Source organism: Channa argus, chromosome 11, assembly GCF_033026475.1.
Source record: "Channa argus isolate prfri chromosome 11, Channa argus male v1.0, whole genome shotgun sequence".
In the NCBI taxonomy this organism is placed as follows: domain Eukaryota; kingdom Metazoa; phylum Chordata; class Actinopteri; order Anabantiformes; family Channidae; genus Channa; species Channa argus.
In genome coordinates this window covers 17,471,958-17,487,487 of record NC_090207.1, presented here as the reverse complement: position 1 = coordinate 17,487,487, position 15,530 = coordinate 17,471,958, and the positions used below count along the sequence as shown (strand labels likewise).

General features: G+C 38.4%; 1 protein-coding gene across 2 annotated transcripts in view; it reads left to right on the top strand.

The window, feature by feature from the left end:
• LOC137136292 (GDNF family receptor alpha-2-like) overlaps positions 1-15,530 on the top strand; it is a 56,302-nt gene that overhangs the window by 20,481 nt on the left and 20,291 nt on the right. For both annotated transcript variants that reach the window (XM_067521519.1, XM_067521520.1), the window contains exon 4: positions 9,729-10,107. In XM_067521519.1, coding sequence (XP_067377620.1) covers positions 9,729-10,107 — 379 coding nt within the window. The remainder of the gene's footprint in view (positions 1-9,728; positions 10,108-15,530) is intronic.

Sequence of the window (15,530 nt, the reverse complement as noted above, 5' to 3'; positions counted from 1 at the left end):
GATTAGTTTGAGTTTTAAGTGATGATTGCAAACTGTCTTCAAAAGTAGAAAGCGTTCTAAAAGTGCATACTTTCAGCCAATGGCTGAACAATTCCTAAAACAGAAATGATGCAGAAGTTTAAGTAAATCTGTATTTGAGGCCCCATCCAAAATGTTTTTAAAAGATTATCATGCTGAGTTATTGTTAGGATTTGTAAGATCCTTAACACACAGAGTTAATGACCATTTGAATCATATTTCTTTTATGCCACCTACATTTGATGCTATTCCATAAAATATTGCAAAGTCAAGATTTGTGCAAGTGTGTAAAAGTAGCACAACATTTCCAGTGGTTCTAATGATAAAAGGATAACACGAATATAAAACATTCAAATGTCTGAAAATCTGTGTAGGCACTAATTTGGGCTGCAAAAGTAGAAACCAGTTAGCATTAGAGTCGAGTTTTGAGCAAAAATTAATAGCTTATAATTGACACACATTGGCCCTATTGGCAACAAAAGCAGCTTCCTTGGCAAATGGCCTCAATCTCATTGCTGTTTTATTAGTAGTTTTGAGATTGCTAACTAATAATCAAACTAAATAACAATCAAAAACTACAGCTGCTTATGTTTAGCTTGCCAGAGTACACAGCCCTGGTAAAACAAGGGGCACAGTGTTCCTAAGCATATTAAGACACAACAGGGGACTCATTAGTGTATCCATTTTGCTTCCGCTGTTTCTTCCATTCTCTCTAAGGTAAAATATTGGATTCGCTCTCCAAAATCTGTTTAGCCGCAAGCTTTCCTCATTATTTATCATTTCTTGGGACAGAGTAATTGATTGTGGTGCAGAGAGGAAACCACAGTAAAACAGATATGTAATTACACACTTGTTTTATGGAAATACTTTTGGCTTCAGTTTCTAAACCACACAAAGGTATTCATAATCATGACTATAAGTGTTAAACTGTATGGAGACCAAGGGGATAAGTGATATCTATTTGGATGATGAGGACAGGGAAATGCATACTCTCTGAGAGAAAAGGTAGGAAATTGAAAAATAATCTCTGCTATTTTAAAAGTTTTTGTACGGTGCAAGATAAGGAACAAAAGATGTAATAGAAATGAAAAAGAATTCTATACTACTATTTGCACTTGCACACTGAAGTTAAAAAAAACATATGAATAGTCTTCTGCATTGCCCCAAATGGTACCTGCAAAACATTTTCACACAGGTTTCATCTTTTAATTGCACTGCAGTATTAGCCACACATTATTCTCCACTCATCTTGAAACTGAAACAAAATAGCATGGACTCTACACACACAGACAACTGAAAGTGAGCAAGTTTACTCTGGAGGGTTTCCCTTAAATTGGGGCACTGGCTATCTTTCTTTTCATCCTTTTCCTTTAGAGCAATGACGACAATATAGCTAGGAATGACTTCCTAGGGTAAGAAACACTGGAATTACTTCTACTTTTCATGTCCCGGCTTTGCTGGCACTGTGCACCTGCATTAGCAGTGTTTCACCACCTCAGTGCCCAGCACAGTTGCATCCTGGGCTGAGGTGAGTGTTCCCATTGACAACAGTAGGGCATATTGCACTGATCTCTGTGCTGTGGGGGCAGTGTGGTGGCACTCTCTCAAGCCTTGTTCCTCCACTGCTGTGTGTCATGCCTCTCTTTAGTAGTAGTAGTAGTAGGTTAGTTTTTACTGGGACCAGGTGGACTACCTAAGACCTCAAAAAACAGCTTTTTATGTACAGTACAGCATATTATCTGCTTGCTTATAGAGAAACTGCTGAAAGAAGCTATGTCATGTGTGAAGACAAGTTAATCATAAACATTTTAGTAAGAGAGATCATACTATGACTGTGAAAACTGTTAAGATGTGCCACCTCTGATCCACAGGGTTGCAAGTAAAGTGAGAGTAAAGTGTGAAGGAAAAGAATTGGATAACTTGGCCCATGCTATTACTCTCTGAGCTGTAGTAGTACCATCAAAATGAAAACCACTTGAATGACAGAAGCAGAAGAAAATTTTAACAAATTAAAGGACGTAAAGTGTAAAGTGAACTTGACAGGTGCTCTCTGTTCAGAAACACAAAACTAAAATGCAAGCCCCACAATGTGATGGAAAAGTATTGTTTTGATATGAGTATCACAGCATTTCATCTTTTTTAACAGTTTAATTAAATTATCCACATAGTATATTTCAATGGCATTTAACATTGCAAGTCCCATCCAATGCAGTGTGATTGAATCAGCCACTCATTCTGTGGATTAGATTTTTTTTTTCATTTACAACAGCTATCTTGTTAGAAGGAGAGTACCAAAAATTTACTATAGAAAAAAAATTAATAATAATAATAAAATACAAATAATGTTATAGTTGATAGTAATCAAAACTCCAAAAGCACCACCAACTCTTTATTTGTGATCATGGGATACGTTTGCTGTATGGTCTTCAGTCGACAACTTAGATACAAGGAACACATTTAGAAACACATGCATCTACAGTTGAGTGCAAAACTTAGCAAGTACAGATGTTCCTTCATCATCCAAAGTAACAAAAAAGGTCAGTGAGTGTGTAAAAATCAAGTTATAGTAAATCAGAATTGCAATATTCTGATTTACAATATTGCAATGTCTTTGCCTTTATAACCTCCTCTAACCTCTTCGGACAATTTTAGCCAATTCTTCATGGGATTATTGTTCCAATTGTTCCAAACTGGATGACTTGATTATTTGTAATGCACCTCTTTCTTCTGCCAATGGGCAGGTTTTTTCACCTCACATTACTGTGTGAATTCTGACCAAATAATTCAACTTGGTCTGGTGGAGAAACTCCTTTGTTTTTTTCAGATACTTATTAGCATACTCAATATCTTATATTTAGAAGTAAACAATAACTTCCTGTGTGCTTTTTGGCCAAAAAACTATTCTTTACTGTGGAGATGTGGACTAGTCCAGTTGCCTCTAATTACTTTGTTAGGTCCTGTTCCACTTTTTTTGGATTCTTAGGCAGCTCATGAGCAAATTTCCTCGCACCTGCTTTCATTATTTTTTTGGGTCCTCCATGCTTCTAACATGTCTGGATTACTGTCTTTACAGTTGGTACTGGTATCCCTAAACACTTTAAAATATTATAAATAAAAAAGCTTGTAGTTTTACCAACTTTATTTTCAAGTTTTCTAAAAGCTGTTATCCTGATCCCATTGTTTCTGTTGTTCTCAGCAAACTGCTCAAGACTGCCCCTGGAGATCAACCCTGCTGCTAATTTAATGTGTGAGCCCAATTTAACACACCTAGTGCCATTTTTTGATCTACACTTGCTCTTTGTGCATTATATATTATGTTAAATAAAAAAACTTTTTTTGTTTTACTCTTTTTTTTATCAACCCTGTAGGTTGATAAAACTGTAGGTTTTTGTCATTGGAAAGATCTTCGTCATCAAATGATTTGCTGTGTGTGTGCATTTCCCAGAGTAAATCTACTGATAATTAGTTCTCCACACTAACACCTTTTGTTACTGTATGAATTTAGCACCATAAGTAATATTAATGCATATTTTCCTGTTCTAATCAAGTTGAACTGAACACCAGTGGGTATCTAACAAAATCAAACAAAAAGATGACGCATGTCAATGGCACGGAGCGGCACATTTGTCTTGTTTGTAGTCTCAAACCAGCAGTGACAGACAACTTCTCAGCCTGCTGAGTTTATTTAGTACAGAAAATGAATTGTCTTCAATGCTTGATGTGGTTTCACTACTTTGTTTGATACAGTAGAAACCCTGTGTTGATGCAGTTTTGTGCTGCAGCTACGACTAAAAATTATATTTAATTAATTATTAATCAGAACATTGGTTTTTTTAGTATTTCTCTACAACATATACTGTGTGAAAATATAAAAAAAAAATGCCCTTTACTATTTCCTTGGACTGACTGGTTTGTCCAACCAAAACTCTATCATTAAATACATGACTATTGTAGAAAATATGAAAGGAGTAAATCTTCACATATGAGCAACTGGAAAAAGCTAGTCTAACCCCAGTAGAGGGTTCAGGCTGAGCTCACGGAACTAGTTACAATGCATACCCATTGTTTGTTTCTGCCAAGGGTTCTGTGCAAGTCAAGAGCCCCCTACGCATATTAACAATAAGACAACATGTTTGAAGGATGTAGGAGAGAATCTGTCTTCTACAATACACCAGGACCATTATCAAAGCCCAAATGGCTGCCATATTACTAACATCATGCAAAAACATTATTGACTTCAGTTGTTAATATGCTCCATATGAAATGTATTCTGTTCTCTTGACCCAGCGCTGAGCTAATTAACTTATTCGTGTTAGAGGGCAGGATAGAATCTTTCACCCAGTGGTCCCTCCAGGAATTAAGTTTAACATTCCTTAGTTAGACCTTCTAACTCTCTGCACTAAGCCTCTCACCTCTGCCCACCATCCAATTAAAGCCAGGAGGCTGTTTCTACAGCTGTGTGAAAACGACTGGGGCAACAGTCGTGCTCAGCATGCTGTTGCATTGTTTGACATTTCTACATTGTCGTCATAATAATTACTACTACTTAAGATCTTGTTGCATGTGTACGCTAGGCGTCTTTGGTTATTAGAGGTGTGAGTGTATTTGTTTGTTTGTGCAACACTGGTTTTGTGTAAGCTTGTGTCTGTGCCTGTGCGTATTGATAGTACCTTGTTCATACGGTATGATTCATTATTCTGTGTCAAATTTTTAATCAGTTTACCCTTAGTCCAGCCTTAGCTTGTCTCTCTGCACTGTGGGTCAGTAATGAGAGTTGTTCACAGCTCACTTATCAGACACCCTTAGTAACAGTCAGCATTTTTGTAACAAGTAAAATTAAACAACAGTGAATAAAGATATTTAAAGATATTTCAAATATCTATTCAATTTGTTAGCATATTCAGATATGTTTTACCTGCTGCCTGCTGTTAATAAGCAAATTATTGATACAATGGGCCTCATTTAAAAACCAGCCAAAGAAATAGATTTGTTATTAAATTACACAAATGAGTGATTTAAAAGAATTTGTGGCATGAACTAATTCTTTCATATTTGTTTAATGGGTAGAATAAAATTTAAAAGTACTTCAAACCTGTTGTCAGACAAATAAACAGACTGGCATTCTTCACAGGGGAAAAACACAGTTAATTTACCTGAAACTTACAGTGGTTTAATCTAAATGAATTTGGAGTTTGAATATGATACAGAAAAAAAAAATATATATATATATTTTATATAAGTTAAAATATATATATATATATATATATATATATATATATATATATATATATATATATATTTGAAGTTTGCTCAATTAAGATATTCTGATAAATCTAACTTTGTGAACTCATACAAACAAACCTTAGGACAAGAATACACAATGTTCTTGTATAAGGCCCAGTATTTCAGTAAGAACGTTCACCTGACACACAGTTCTTGTGAGATTAATTCAGTATGCCCTGCATTATTGCCAGTGACAGGTGAAGGACCTAAACAGCTTTCTTATTAAGATTAAAGGGGCCATAGAGGACTCTCTGGGTTTGAATTTGATTAGATGAAGCTCAACTTGAAGGCAGATGTGCATAAACAGTTGAAGTATTTAGAAGTGTGTTTACAAAGATTTAAAAGTCCTTTTGACACCCCTTTCCCACCTCTGCACAAAGTGCACACAGTGCTCACACTCTCACATGCACACACAGTAGTTAGTCTTCTCTCATGATTTCCAGCGCCACTTGTGCTCTCACTTGTGTTGGTTCAATCTGCAGGGATCATTTCATGCTCAGAGGTAAAATTCAGTTGATCTTTGAGAACAGAAGACTTCATGAACTCCACTGGTCTTCTTTTATGACGTCGACCCATCTAAATTGCTCAGGAAGGCTTAGGGGGATGATGTTGTAGATCCAGTCCACCCTGTTCTTCCCCTCTGGAAACCCCACTGTGACACAGAATACACAGCTAATGACTGATGAGCCCTTTGACATGGAAATACTTGACATGCTCCTCAGGGTCCCGACTAAAGACTTCCTAACAAGCTCTCACACACTCACCCAGGGCTGTATTAAATCCAGACTTTGGCACCTTTCCTAATTACTGAGAAGATAAACCGGAGCCAAGAGCATGTTCCTAACCTGGACTGAACTCCCCTCTGCAGCACAGCGTCCCTTGAGTATAGGATGATATATGAAATGCAGAATTCAAATTAGGCTGATGGAGAGAAATTATCAGTGAAGGCAGATCCTTTTCTATTTGGGAAAAAAACATCAAAATCTAGATGCAGTGTACATGAACTACAGCATCCACTTCCTCTCATTCTTATGTGCTCTGTTCAGCTCTCTCACTCTCCTCTCTCTCTTTATTATTCCTCTCTCTTTTTCTCCCTGGAACACAGGTAATTTTCAGTTTCTCTCCATCTGTCTTCCCATAGGTGTTTCCTATCTTACATTTCCCCCTCTGTTTCGCTCTCACTTCTTTTGCTTTATACCTTTCCCTATCCTCTCCCTGTGTGTGCTACTGTGTATGTGCATTGGTCATTTCAACTGCGTTGCCATAAGGGGGTTCTAATTTATCATGCACACAGAGTGGAGAGTCCCATAAAAACCCTATTTACAGTCAAATGACAGGATCACCAGGAAGAATGACAGCGCTTTAATAGTTGTGGCCATCAACTAAATGTTATGAGGCCACAGCTTCCATACACACAAGGCAGGTGTAAGTACATTGTGCCACATGCACACATAAAACATCGCTGCACATGTTCATATTATTATTTATTCTGAAATAAACGGCTTCTTACATTTGACAGGGAAAACATTATTTATGACTTTCGCTGCACTTAAAGACACTTATTGTGTTGTTTTTATAGCATCCATTTATCAATCAATCTACACACCCTGCTACAGTATCTGTTCATACATTCAGCCAGTGCCTCGTTTGTTCATTATTCTATAGGACAACAGTCAGCAAGGTAAGTCAATATATGGGTAGACTGTTGTAATGCTGAGAGCTGTTGATTGCACTGCTGAGGGGCTGGGTCAATTATTCTGAGCAAGAGTCGCACATCTTTCCTGAATTAGGTTGGATTAATTGAAAGCTCTCCAGCATGTCTCTGTAAGTGGCTCTCCAATCTGTTAGTCTGTGTCCTTTCATTTCATCTCTCTATCAGTCATGATCGGCTGCTGTAATCAACTGCTCAAGTCTCCTCTCCCCTCTTAAAGCTTTTTCCATTTTTATATCCCCCTTATCATTAGCTTATCAACTCCTTTCTCCTTGTATTTTAGCAGAATCTGTTTTCTGAAAATCTACAGTACATTGTAACGCACATGGAAAATCAATTACAACTCTGTAACACAATACTGCACATTTCCCCCTTTATCCGCACGTATTTGCTCCTCTCCTCCTTTTTTTTGCTATCACCCTGTTAGTGTGTAAGCATGTCAAAGCCATCAAGTGGGCTTTGTTTCTTATGTTCGCTCCAGGAGATCCTTTTGGGTTGAGTACCAAATTCAATCTCAGCTCCCCAATCAGAAGCCATCGCTGCAGCCTCACAACCAGCTTCAGCCCAGCTTGGTCAGATAAATCTTAGTGGCTCATCCTTTTCCTATTTTCTTTTCATCCTGGATCCCCCCAGTGGCCCACATTAGAGTGTGCAGATGGCCAGGGGAGATTTAGGAGTTGCAATACATCGATGTAATGTAGTCTGAATTATAGGAAAACTGCTAGCTCCCTCCAGCTGGACTATACTGTCTCCCTTTAGTTCCGTTTCAGCCAGCTTGGCCCACTGTAGCAAAACTTTGGCCCTTCTTTCACCCCCTTCATGCTTAGTGCCAATGTCTCTCATATTTAACCTCCTCCTACCCGACAAGGTCAGCTAAGTGTCTCACATCCTCCCTAGATTTGATGTTTGTTACTGTTGCATAATTGAACGATCTGAGCACAATTCTGTCTGTTTTTTTTGTCACTTACACTAACAAGACTGAGTATGTTATGCTGCCAGACATCTGTTGTGACATCTGAGTGTTTTTCCTCTCCCCTTGGAGAATGCAAGGATAAACAGATTTCATTTGATGATACAATGATGTCTTATTTTAATAAGAGTCATAAAAGATAATGTTTTTATTACTTGAACAAAGCATGAATGGTTCTCCCTGGTGGTATGTGGCAAAAACGGACAGAACTATTTTGAACACCTACAGTACATCAGGACATGTCTCTTTGGACCCTGCCTGCTTACTAGAGCCACTGTTACATGTTACCTTCATAAAGTATGCATAAATGAAGGCCCTGTTAACAGAAGGCTAGATTAAGTGTGCTTTCTTCTTTTGGTGATGAACTCCTGATCATCTACTCTTCTACTTCAGTGGCAGTGAGTTTGCTTTTATTGGAAAACACAAAATCATTGATTTGGAGGATTTGCTGCAATGTGATGCATGTATCCCCATTTCTACGATTGATAACATTCAAGGCACAACTTGGAAACTATACAGGATCACTAGCATACCCTCCTAAAATAAATCGTCTTCTCCCTGCTCCGGGATGTCTGATAGACACAGAGTGAGATTGGTTCTGTTGAATAAGAGATGAATCTCTCTGGGTGTCACCATGTTGCCACGACCTCTGAAATATCATTATCTACAGGGGAGGAAGGTTAACTTCTCTAATAAAGCCTGAATACAAGAGAGGATCCTACAAGTGAACATGATCCTGCTTTATTACCAGTATATTTCAGGAAAATGTGTGAAATGTGTGTGTGTGTGTGTTTACTACCACTGATGTGTATGCAGTGTCACCCAAACACATCTAATAAAATAATACTGTATGTCCACAACTATCATGTTCAACCTGTTTCAGTTTGTGTTTAAAAAATAAGGTAACTTAATCTTGTATTTCAACCCTCCCCTAAGTGCATTATACAGCACAGAATGTGTTACAGTCTCTGCCAAGTCCTTGAGCTTAATACATTTTAAAAAGACATTAGAGTCTTTAGTGTTTCCCACTGACCAGTATTCACCTCAATATGCTTTTTTTGTCAAACAATTTCCTAAGGATTTCTGGTTCCTTTACTTTATATCTTTTAAACTGATGGAAGGCCCCCACTTTTGTTTATTTTATTATAGCAATTCTCACATCGAATATCAAAATAATGCATCTGATTTCTATAAATTCAATGTGAAATATAGCGCATTACAAATGTTATGGGAACTTAATAATTTATTAAGATCAAATTTTGAAAGATATATAAATTCATACACGTTTCACTCAAGATCTGAAAAGACTGAATCAATAATTCAGTTAGAGTGGATGTGGAATAGCTGCAGGCATAGCTTTGGTAGGTTACCATTGGAGAAACAGAGAAGGACAGATGATGCTAGTTCGGCCTTATAGTCTAACAATTGCAATGAACTGCCAGTGGGTGGAAATGAAAAGGTTTATTTTATTTGTTTATAATAGCTTGCAAGCTGAGCCCTCTGTAAATTATATCAGATTAATGACACTGAGTCAGAAGATCAATTAAAAGATTTGAATTCTTCAGTTATTATTATATTTGACAGGTTTTGGTTTGCTAAAAAATGCAAGCTTTTATTCTTCTTTGAAAATCTGCAGTGCACAAAACTGTAGACAGTACACAAGAGTAACTGGGAGACTGAAAGTTACAAACTCTTTTGCATCACTAAAATCACTGAGTTGCCTCTCTTTTTTGTATCCACTGTCAGGGATGCTCACAGTAGCCCCAAAAGGCTTTCACTGCCCTGATGCCGAAAGAAACTGCAACCCCTGTCTTGATGCTGCCAAAGCCTGCAACCTCAACAACAGCTGCAAGAAGCAACGTTCTGCCTACATTGCTACCTGCAGCAGGGAGGACCCCAACAAGGGGGAAAGCTGCAGCAAGAAGCGCTGCCACAAAGCACTGAGGATGTTCCTGGACCGTGTGCCCTCTGAGTTCAGCAACCGGCTGCTCTTCTGCCCATGCCAGACCGAGGGTTGTGCCGAACGACGTAGGCAAACAATCGTGCCCGACTGCTCCTATAAAGATAAGGACAAACCCAACTGTCTGGAGCTACGGAGGGTCTGCCGCCAGGACTCTCTATGCAGGTAAAATAAAAGGAAGGGGATTCATTTTATGTGTATGCATGTCTGGATGTGTTTGAGTGTTTGTGCATTTTTGTTAAGTGCTGTGTGGGAGACGAGCTACCACCAAGCACATCTAAAGATTCATTTTCATCTTCTTGTATTCATGGAAAATGTAAAAAAAATGAAAATCGAATCTGCGTGTTGGAGAGAGTTCCTGTTAGATGGCAATTTCCCTGCTGCCCCAGCATCCTAAAGTTTTATATTTCTCTGCTGTAACTTTGCCAGAGAAGTAATTAGACTTTCGGGGAAGCTATTAGATTCAGGATTAAGATGTGAGGCTAAGTTGAAGGGACAACGCTCAATTAAGCTGAACAAAACATTAGTGGATCACTTTGGCTGCGTGGGGCCTCTATTGGATTCAAGCGGCCGGATTCAATTCACACCTACCCAACCGTGACATGTTTCCCTGTGTTAGTACCACTGAGAGCAGTGGAAGTACAGCAGTTGTACTAAGAGCCAAATCAGATGTCAAGATCCTTTTCTACCCCCCAGAACCAAGGGACACTTCTATGTCTGTCAATCAATAGGTTGTACTCCCAACCAGGTTAAGAAGACATGCTCTGCATTTGTGATTCTAAAAGTAGCAAAATACTGAGCATTTATAGAAATCTAAGCATTTAAAGCTCATTTTGGGGCCTAATGGTGTTTTTCAGACATGTGAAAGTGGTCTGCTAAAAATAATACATGTGATTATCTTACAATTATCAGAAGAGAAAACCTTTGGCTACTTTTTCATTTCCTAGTGTGACAGATGATTAGGCAGCTGATTCAGTTCAGTGACAATCAGTGATGAGTCTAGACAGAGTTTGTGGGTTTAATACACCAAGTGGCTCCCCAACCTCAGTAGGCGTGGAAGATGACTTGCAGTCTGAGATTTAGTTGCTTCATCTGGAAATGTACTTTCAGTCATTGTCTTTATTTGCTTAAATGTGACTGATTTGGGGGAAAAAAATAGCAATTTGGTAGACAACAACAAATACATCCAAGAAAGACACTTAAATCAAAGTCAAACATTTTAACAAATGTCTTGTGTATTAAATTGAATACCACACTATGTGGATAACAGACATAACACACACTAATTCAAGTGTAAAGCATTTTGTATCTCTGCTGTTTTTGTTTTTCTCTCTTTTGGAGAACAAGTCAAAATCATTTGTCTCTACGAGAATTATTTCCAATTACCAAAATTCAAACTAGACTAGCTTATTATGTACAACAATTCTTGGTAACCACTAATTCCGAAGTACTTCACATTTATCCTGTTTCCATAGAGGTGAGCAGCCTTCGAGGCTTAGTGTTAATGATGAAAACCTAATTCCTCTCTACCAACTCTAAATCCAGCCACTAAACTAAAAGTAGGGAAACTCTATCGCCTCTCCTCCGATTTATGATTGTCCTGATAATTACCTGCTTGCCTGCATTGTGTAATTTGTTTTCAGGCTGAGTTTCTTTCTTTGACCTTTAGGCCCTCAGGTGTCGGCTGTGCACCTCCCTTATTGAGAAAGATGAAATAGAAAGTTAAAGCTCATTATCTGTGGCTGCGTAATGCCACACTGAGGTCAATTCACTTGATGAGCATATACACACTCATGCTGTATAGACATATGCTGGTCTGTGTACTAACGGCACATTCAGCGGACACACACAGCGACTTTGAGCTTGAAGGCACCCTTAATAATCCAATCTCTGAGTGCTGCTTTCCCCTGCAGTGAATAAGTACGAGGGAATGTCACTATGATTCAGTTAAAAGTACATATCATTGTTTAGTGGCGGTCTGACTATGTTCTCTGATCGGTAATTTAATCCTTTTCAAGGTATCGTCCAGTAAAATATTCTTAGCATTTCCTTTGTTTGTTTTGATGCTGTCTGTCTGGAAACACATGTTTTCTTTTATTTGATGTGACAATTTATTGAAACATTCCATTAAGCAAGATTTTATGTTCCTAATTCACTCTGCACTTTCAGTATGTTGTACAAGCAAAGTGAATTTAAAACCCATTTGTCATGCAAATGGGGGCAAAGTCCCCTGATTAGGGTTTTTGGTTTTGCAATGTTGGTAATGCATGCCAGTGAAAAACCCTAAAAGAGCCTTACCTACCCTTTTTAGTCACAGCCCACTCAAGTACAACACCAGAGGAAACTTTTTTGCTCTGTTCTCCCTTCTCTGAGATGTTTTGATAAAAGCTTGGGGAGATCATTCAGCGACAGGCCTTTCTCTCCTGGGGATGCCTGCTTGAGTCCAAATAGGGGATACAGCTAGCCCCAACATATTTCATTTTAACACAGGGGATGGATCCAAAGTGGATAAGGGAATAGAAAGGGGAGGAGGAGAAGGAGAAAAAAAATGAGACAGGGGAAAAAGAAGAGGGAAGGTGGGTCCAGAATTGATCCAGCCCATAAAGCTACTGCAGCAGGTTGGAGGTCAGTGGTTTAGTCTGCTGGTCATCTCAAACACAGGCTTACATGTGCTGTAGTTCCCTGCAACACACTGTGATGAATATTAGGTCATTTCTCACAAGCCCAGGCCAGAATGGATGTACTCACATATTTTATTATTATTTTAAATGTAGAAAGGCCAGTGATTCCTTGGTATGCAAAATTTCTTCAAACATTTTCTTTTTGACCTTACATCAAATGCCAGATTGGCTGTTATTTTACCTTTGGAGACGGCTCAGATTGTTGCAGGTGGAGCCCAGAGCTCAATGAAAGAAAAATAAATATTTGAAAGGATTTCACATATATAATTTTGGCTTAGTCTTAGGTGGCATATTGCAGCGAAAGATTTTATTCGCTTCCTGCTCTCTGTGGAGGCAATTGTTGACATACTCCGGAGATCTAGGGACTGTAGATGGACAGAGAACAAGTATTAAATGGAACAGCTCTGGTTTCTTAAACGTGGTTGTACCTCTGAAGCAGTTATTACATTAATTTATTCCATAATCCTGCACAAAGAGACAAAAACAGTTATGCCCATGCTTGTTACTTTTTACTCTTATTTTTCTCACTTCCTCCCCTTTTTTTCTCCACCGTGGGTCCTCACAACCCTTTCAACATCTATTCATTTGGGAGTCCAAAAAGTGACAATAGGCTATAATTGGATACACTCTTTTAGGTAGTGTAATGTGAGCAAGGACGTGTGCATGCAAATTTTAAGTGGAGGATCTCTATATTCATTTCCATCAGTTCTCGCCAAACGAGCCCAATGAAGCCTAACCCAAAGAGCCCTGAGCTGTCTACATGTAGCATATTGATTGTCTGAAGGATCATTGCAACACTTCTTTCTTTGATTTATATCCCCTGGTCTCCAGGCTCACTGAGTGCTCTTTGATTGAGTTCTTTGGTCACTGGTTTTCAAAGTGGAGAACTGAGAGACAATCGATCACTGTGCAGGTAACCTGACCCAGTTTTGGAGATCTACTGTACCAGGGTGTACCTTTACTTACAGAAAACTCACAGGGTACTACACTCTTTATCTTTACACACACACGCGTGCACACACACACACACTGCCCTAAATCAACAGTCTGGTCTGTTGTATCTGACAACTCCAGCCTCCACTAAGGGGAAAGAGTGCAGAGAGAATGACTGGCCCAGATGGCATTACTCTGTAGCATCTGAGCTGAAGCTCAAAGAAATCAGGATGCTGGCGGATTTTTATCATTTTATTCTTACTTTCTCTCTTTCCCTAACTTTCACTCAAACAAATCACTGCTTTGTATCTGGCAACAAACCCTTTCCTAACCTCCTGTTCCCACATACAGTTGAGTTTCTAATGAGCTTGTACAGTACAGTATGACTTAGAGAGGAAAACAGCAGTGTGGAAGAAAATTGCTTAAGAAGTTTTACTGTATAGGTAAAGGAGATGTCAGAAAATAATGTAAATAATGAAAATAATGCAAATTACATTCTCAGCACAAATATGTATAAAGAAACAGACTAAGGGTACAGTACTGACTTTGGTAAAACCAGTATGGGTGAAAAAGCAACGTAAGTACACTGGTGCCCATAATGTTGGAATAAAATAGTTTTTACTTCTTCTCATGAAATTATCGTGGCAATGTGATTTATTGTTGGTAGATAAAGTGTAAAAAAAAAGGAAAATGGTTCTAACTTTATGGGCAGCAGTGTACATGACTAAGCTGAACCTTTATAATCGTTTAATTTTCCTTCCATGTTTTCTTAATGCGCAGACATTTTTACCCTAAAAAGCTAAAACATGTGAGCAGACAATAACTAATTTACATCCAACATTTGCAGTCATGCCTCTGGTCACCCAGTGAATTAAGTGTAATATTCATTCTCCTTGTAGTTTGAGTTTTATGTCCTCTAACTATAAAGAGAACTATGTGTCTCTTTTGCTGTTTAGTGCTCCCTTTTCTTTCCGTTTTTTTTTTTTACAGCTAATTGCTGTTGTGTACTGTACAGTAAGTGCTGCACAGCTAGCAAAGAGTATTTTATTTTTGGCTTTTGCTGAACACAGATGAGAGGGAATGAGCCAATGTTGAGAATCCAAAAATGCACTGCAGGGCTGAACAATCACAGTAGTTGTGTGCAGAAAACAAAGTAAAATAGACTTGAGGTGTAAAAATACATTTAAGGTCATGGTCATGTTTGCATACTGTAGTGTGAGTAAAGCACAGGTTGCTCATCCTGTGTAAATAGCTGTAATGATAAAAATACAAATTTGTCTGTTCAGTCAAACGTGGAAAATGCTCAACCTAAACAAACTTTAAAAATTTCATTTTAACAGCTTTAAACCCAAATCTTCTAATCCTCAAGATTAGCAATTCAGAATGTCCCCAGATTCTACTAATGTTTTCACACGTTTCAAATTCAAAATGGTCCTCCCAATGACAGAAGCATAAAGGCATACACATACTTCAGATTGTAATCGCCAGATTTCCCTGACTTAACTCTAAAAACCTGTGTTCAAGGTAATGCTTGAATTGTTTATATCTCCCTGGTTCTAGAACAAGCTATCAAAGTGAAGTGTCATTTTTGAAGCCCTATTTTTGCAGGCGAAGCATGTGTCAATCGATGACCTTTTCCTCATACATACTGTAGTACAGTTTGCTGCAGTGTGCGACTTTAATCAGGCCTCAGCTCTGCTGGAGATGTACTCAGCTTGCTGGCTACACACGAGAGCAGCAAATGAGAAGAGAGGAGAAAAGGCGAGGAAGTAAAGCAGTGAAGAGGGATGGGGCAGGAACTGGAAAGAGTTGTGCATTTAATTCCAAACATGGATTAGTATATGCCCACTTATGTTCCTAACTGCAATCTCTAAGGGAACATGGTAAAGTGGAAAACTGCAGTCATTACTGACTAGGCCTCATCCTTTCTTTCACAATATTTTCCTCCAGTGGTACCGTATCTATTATTAATGC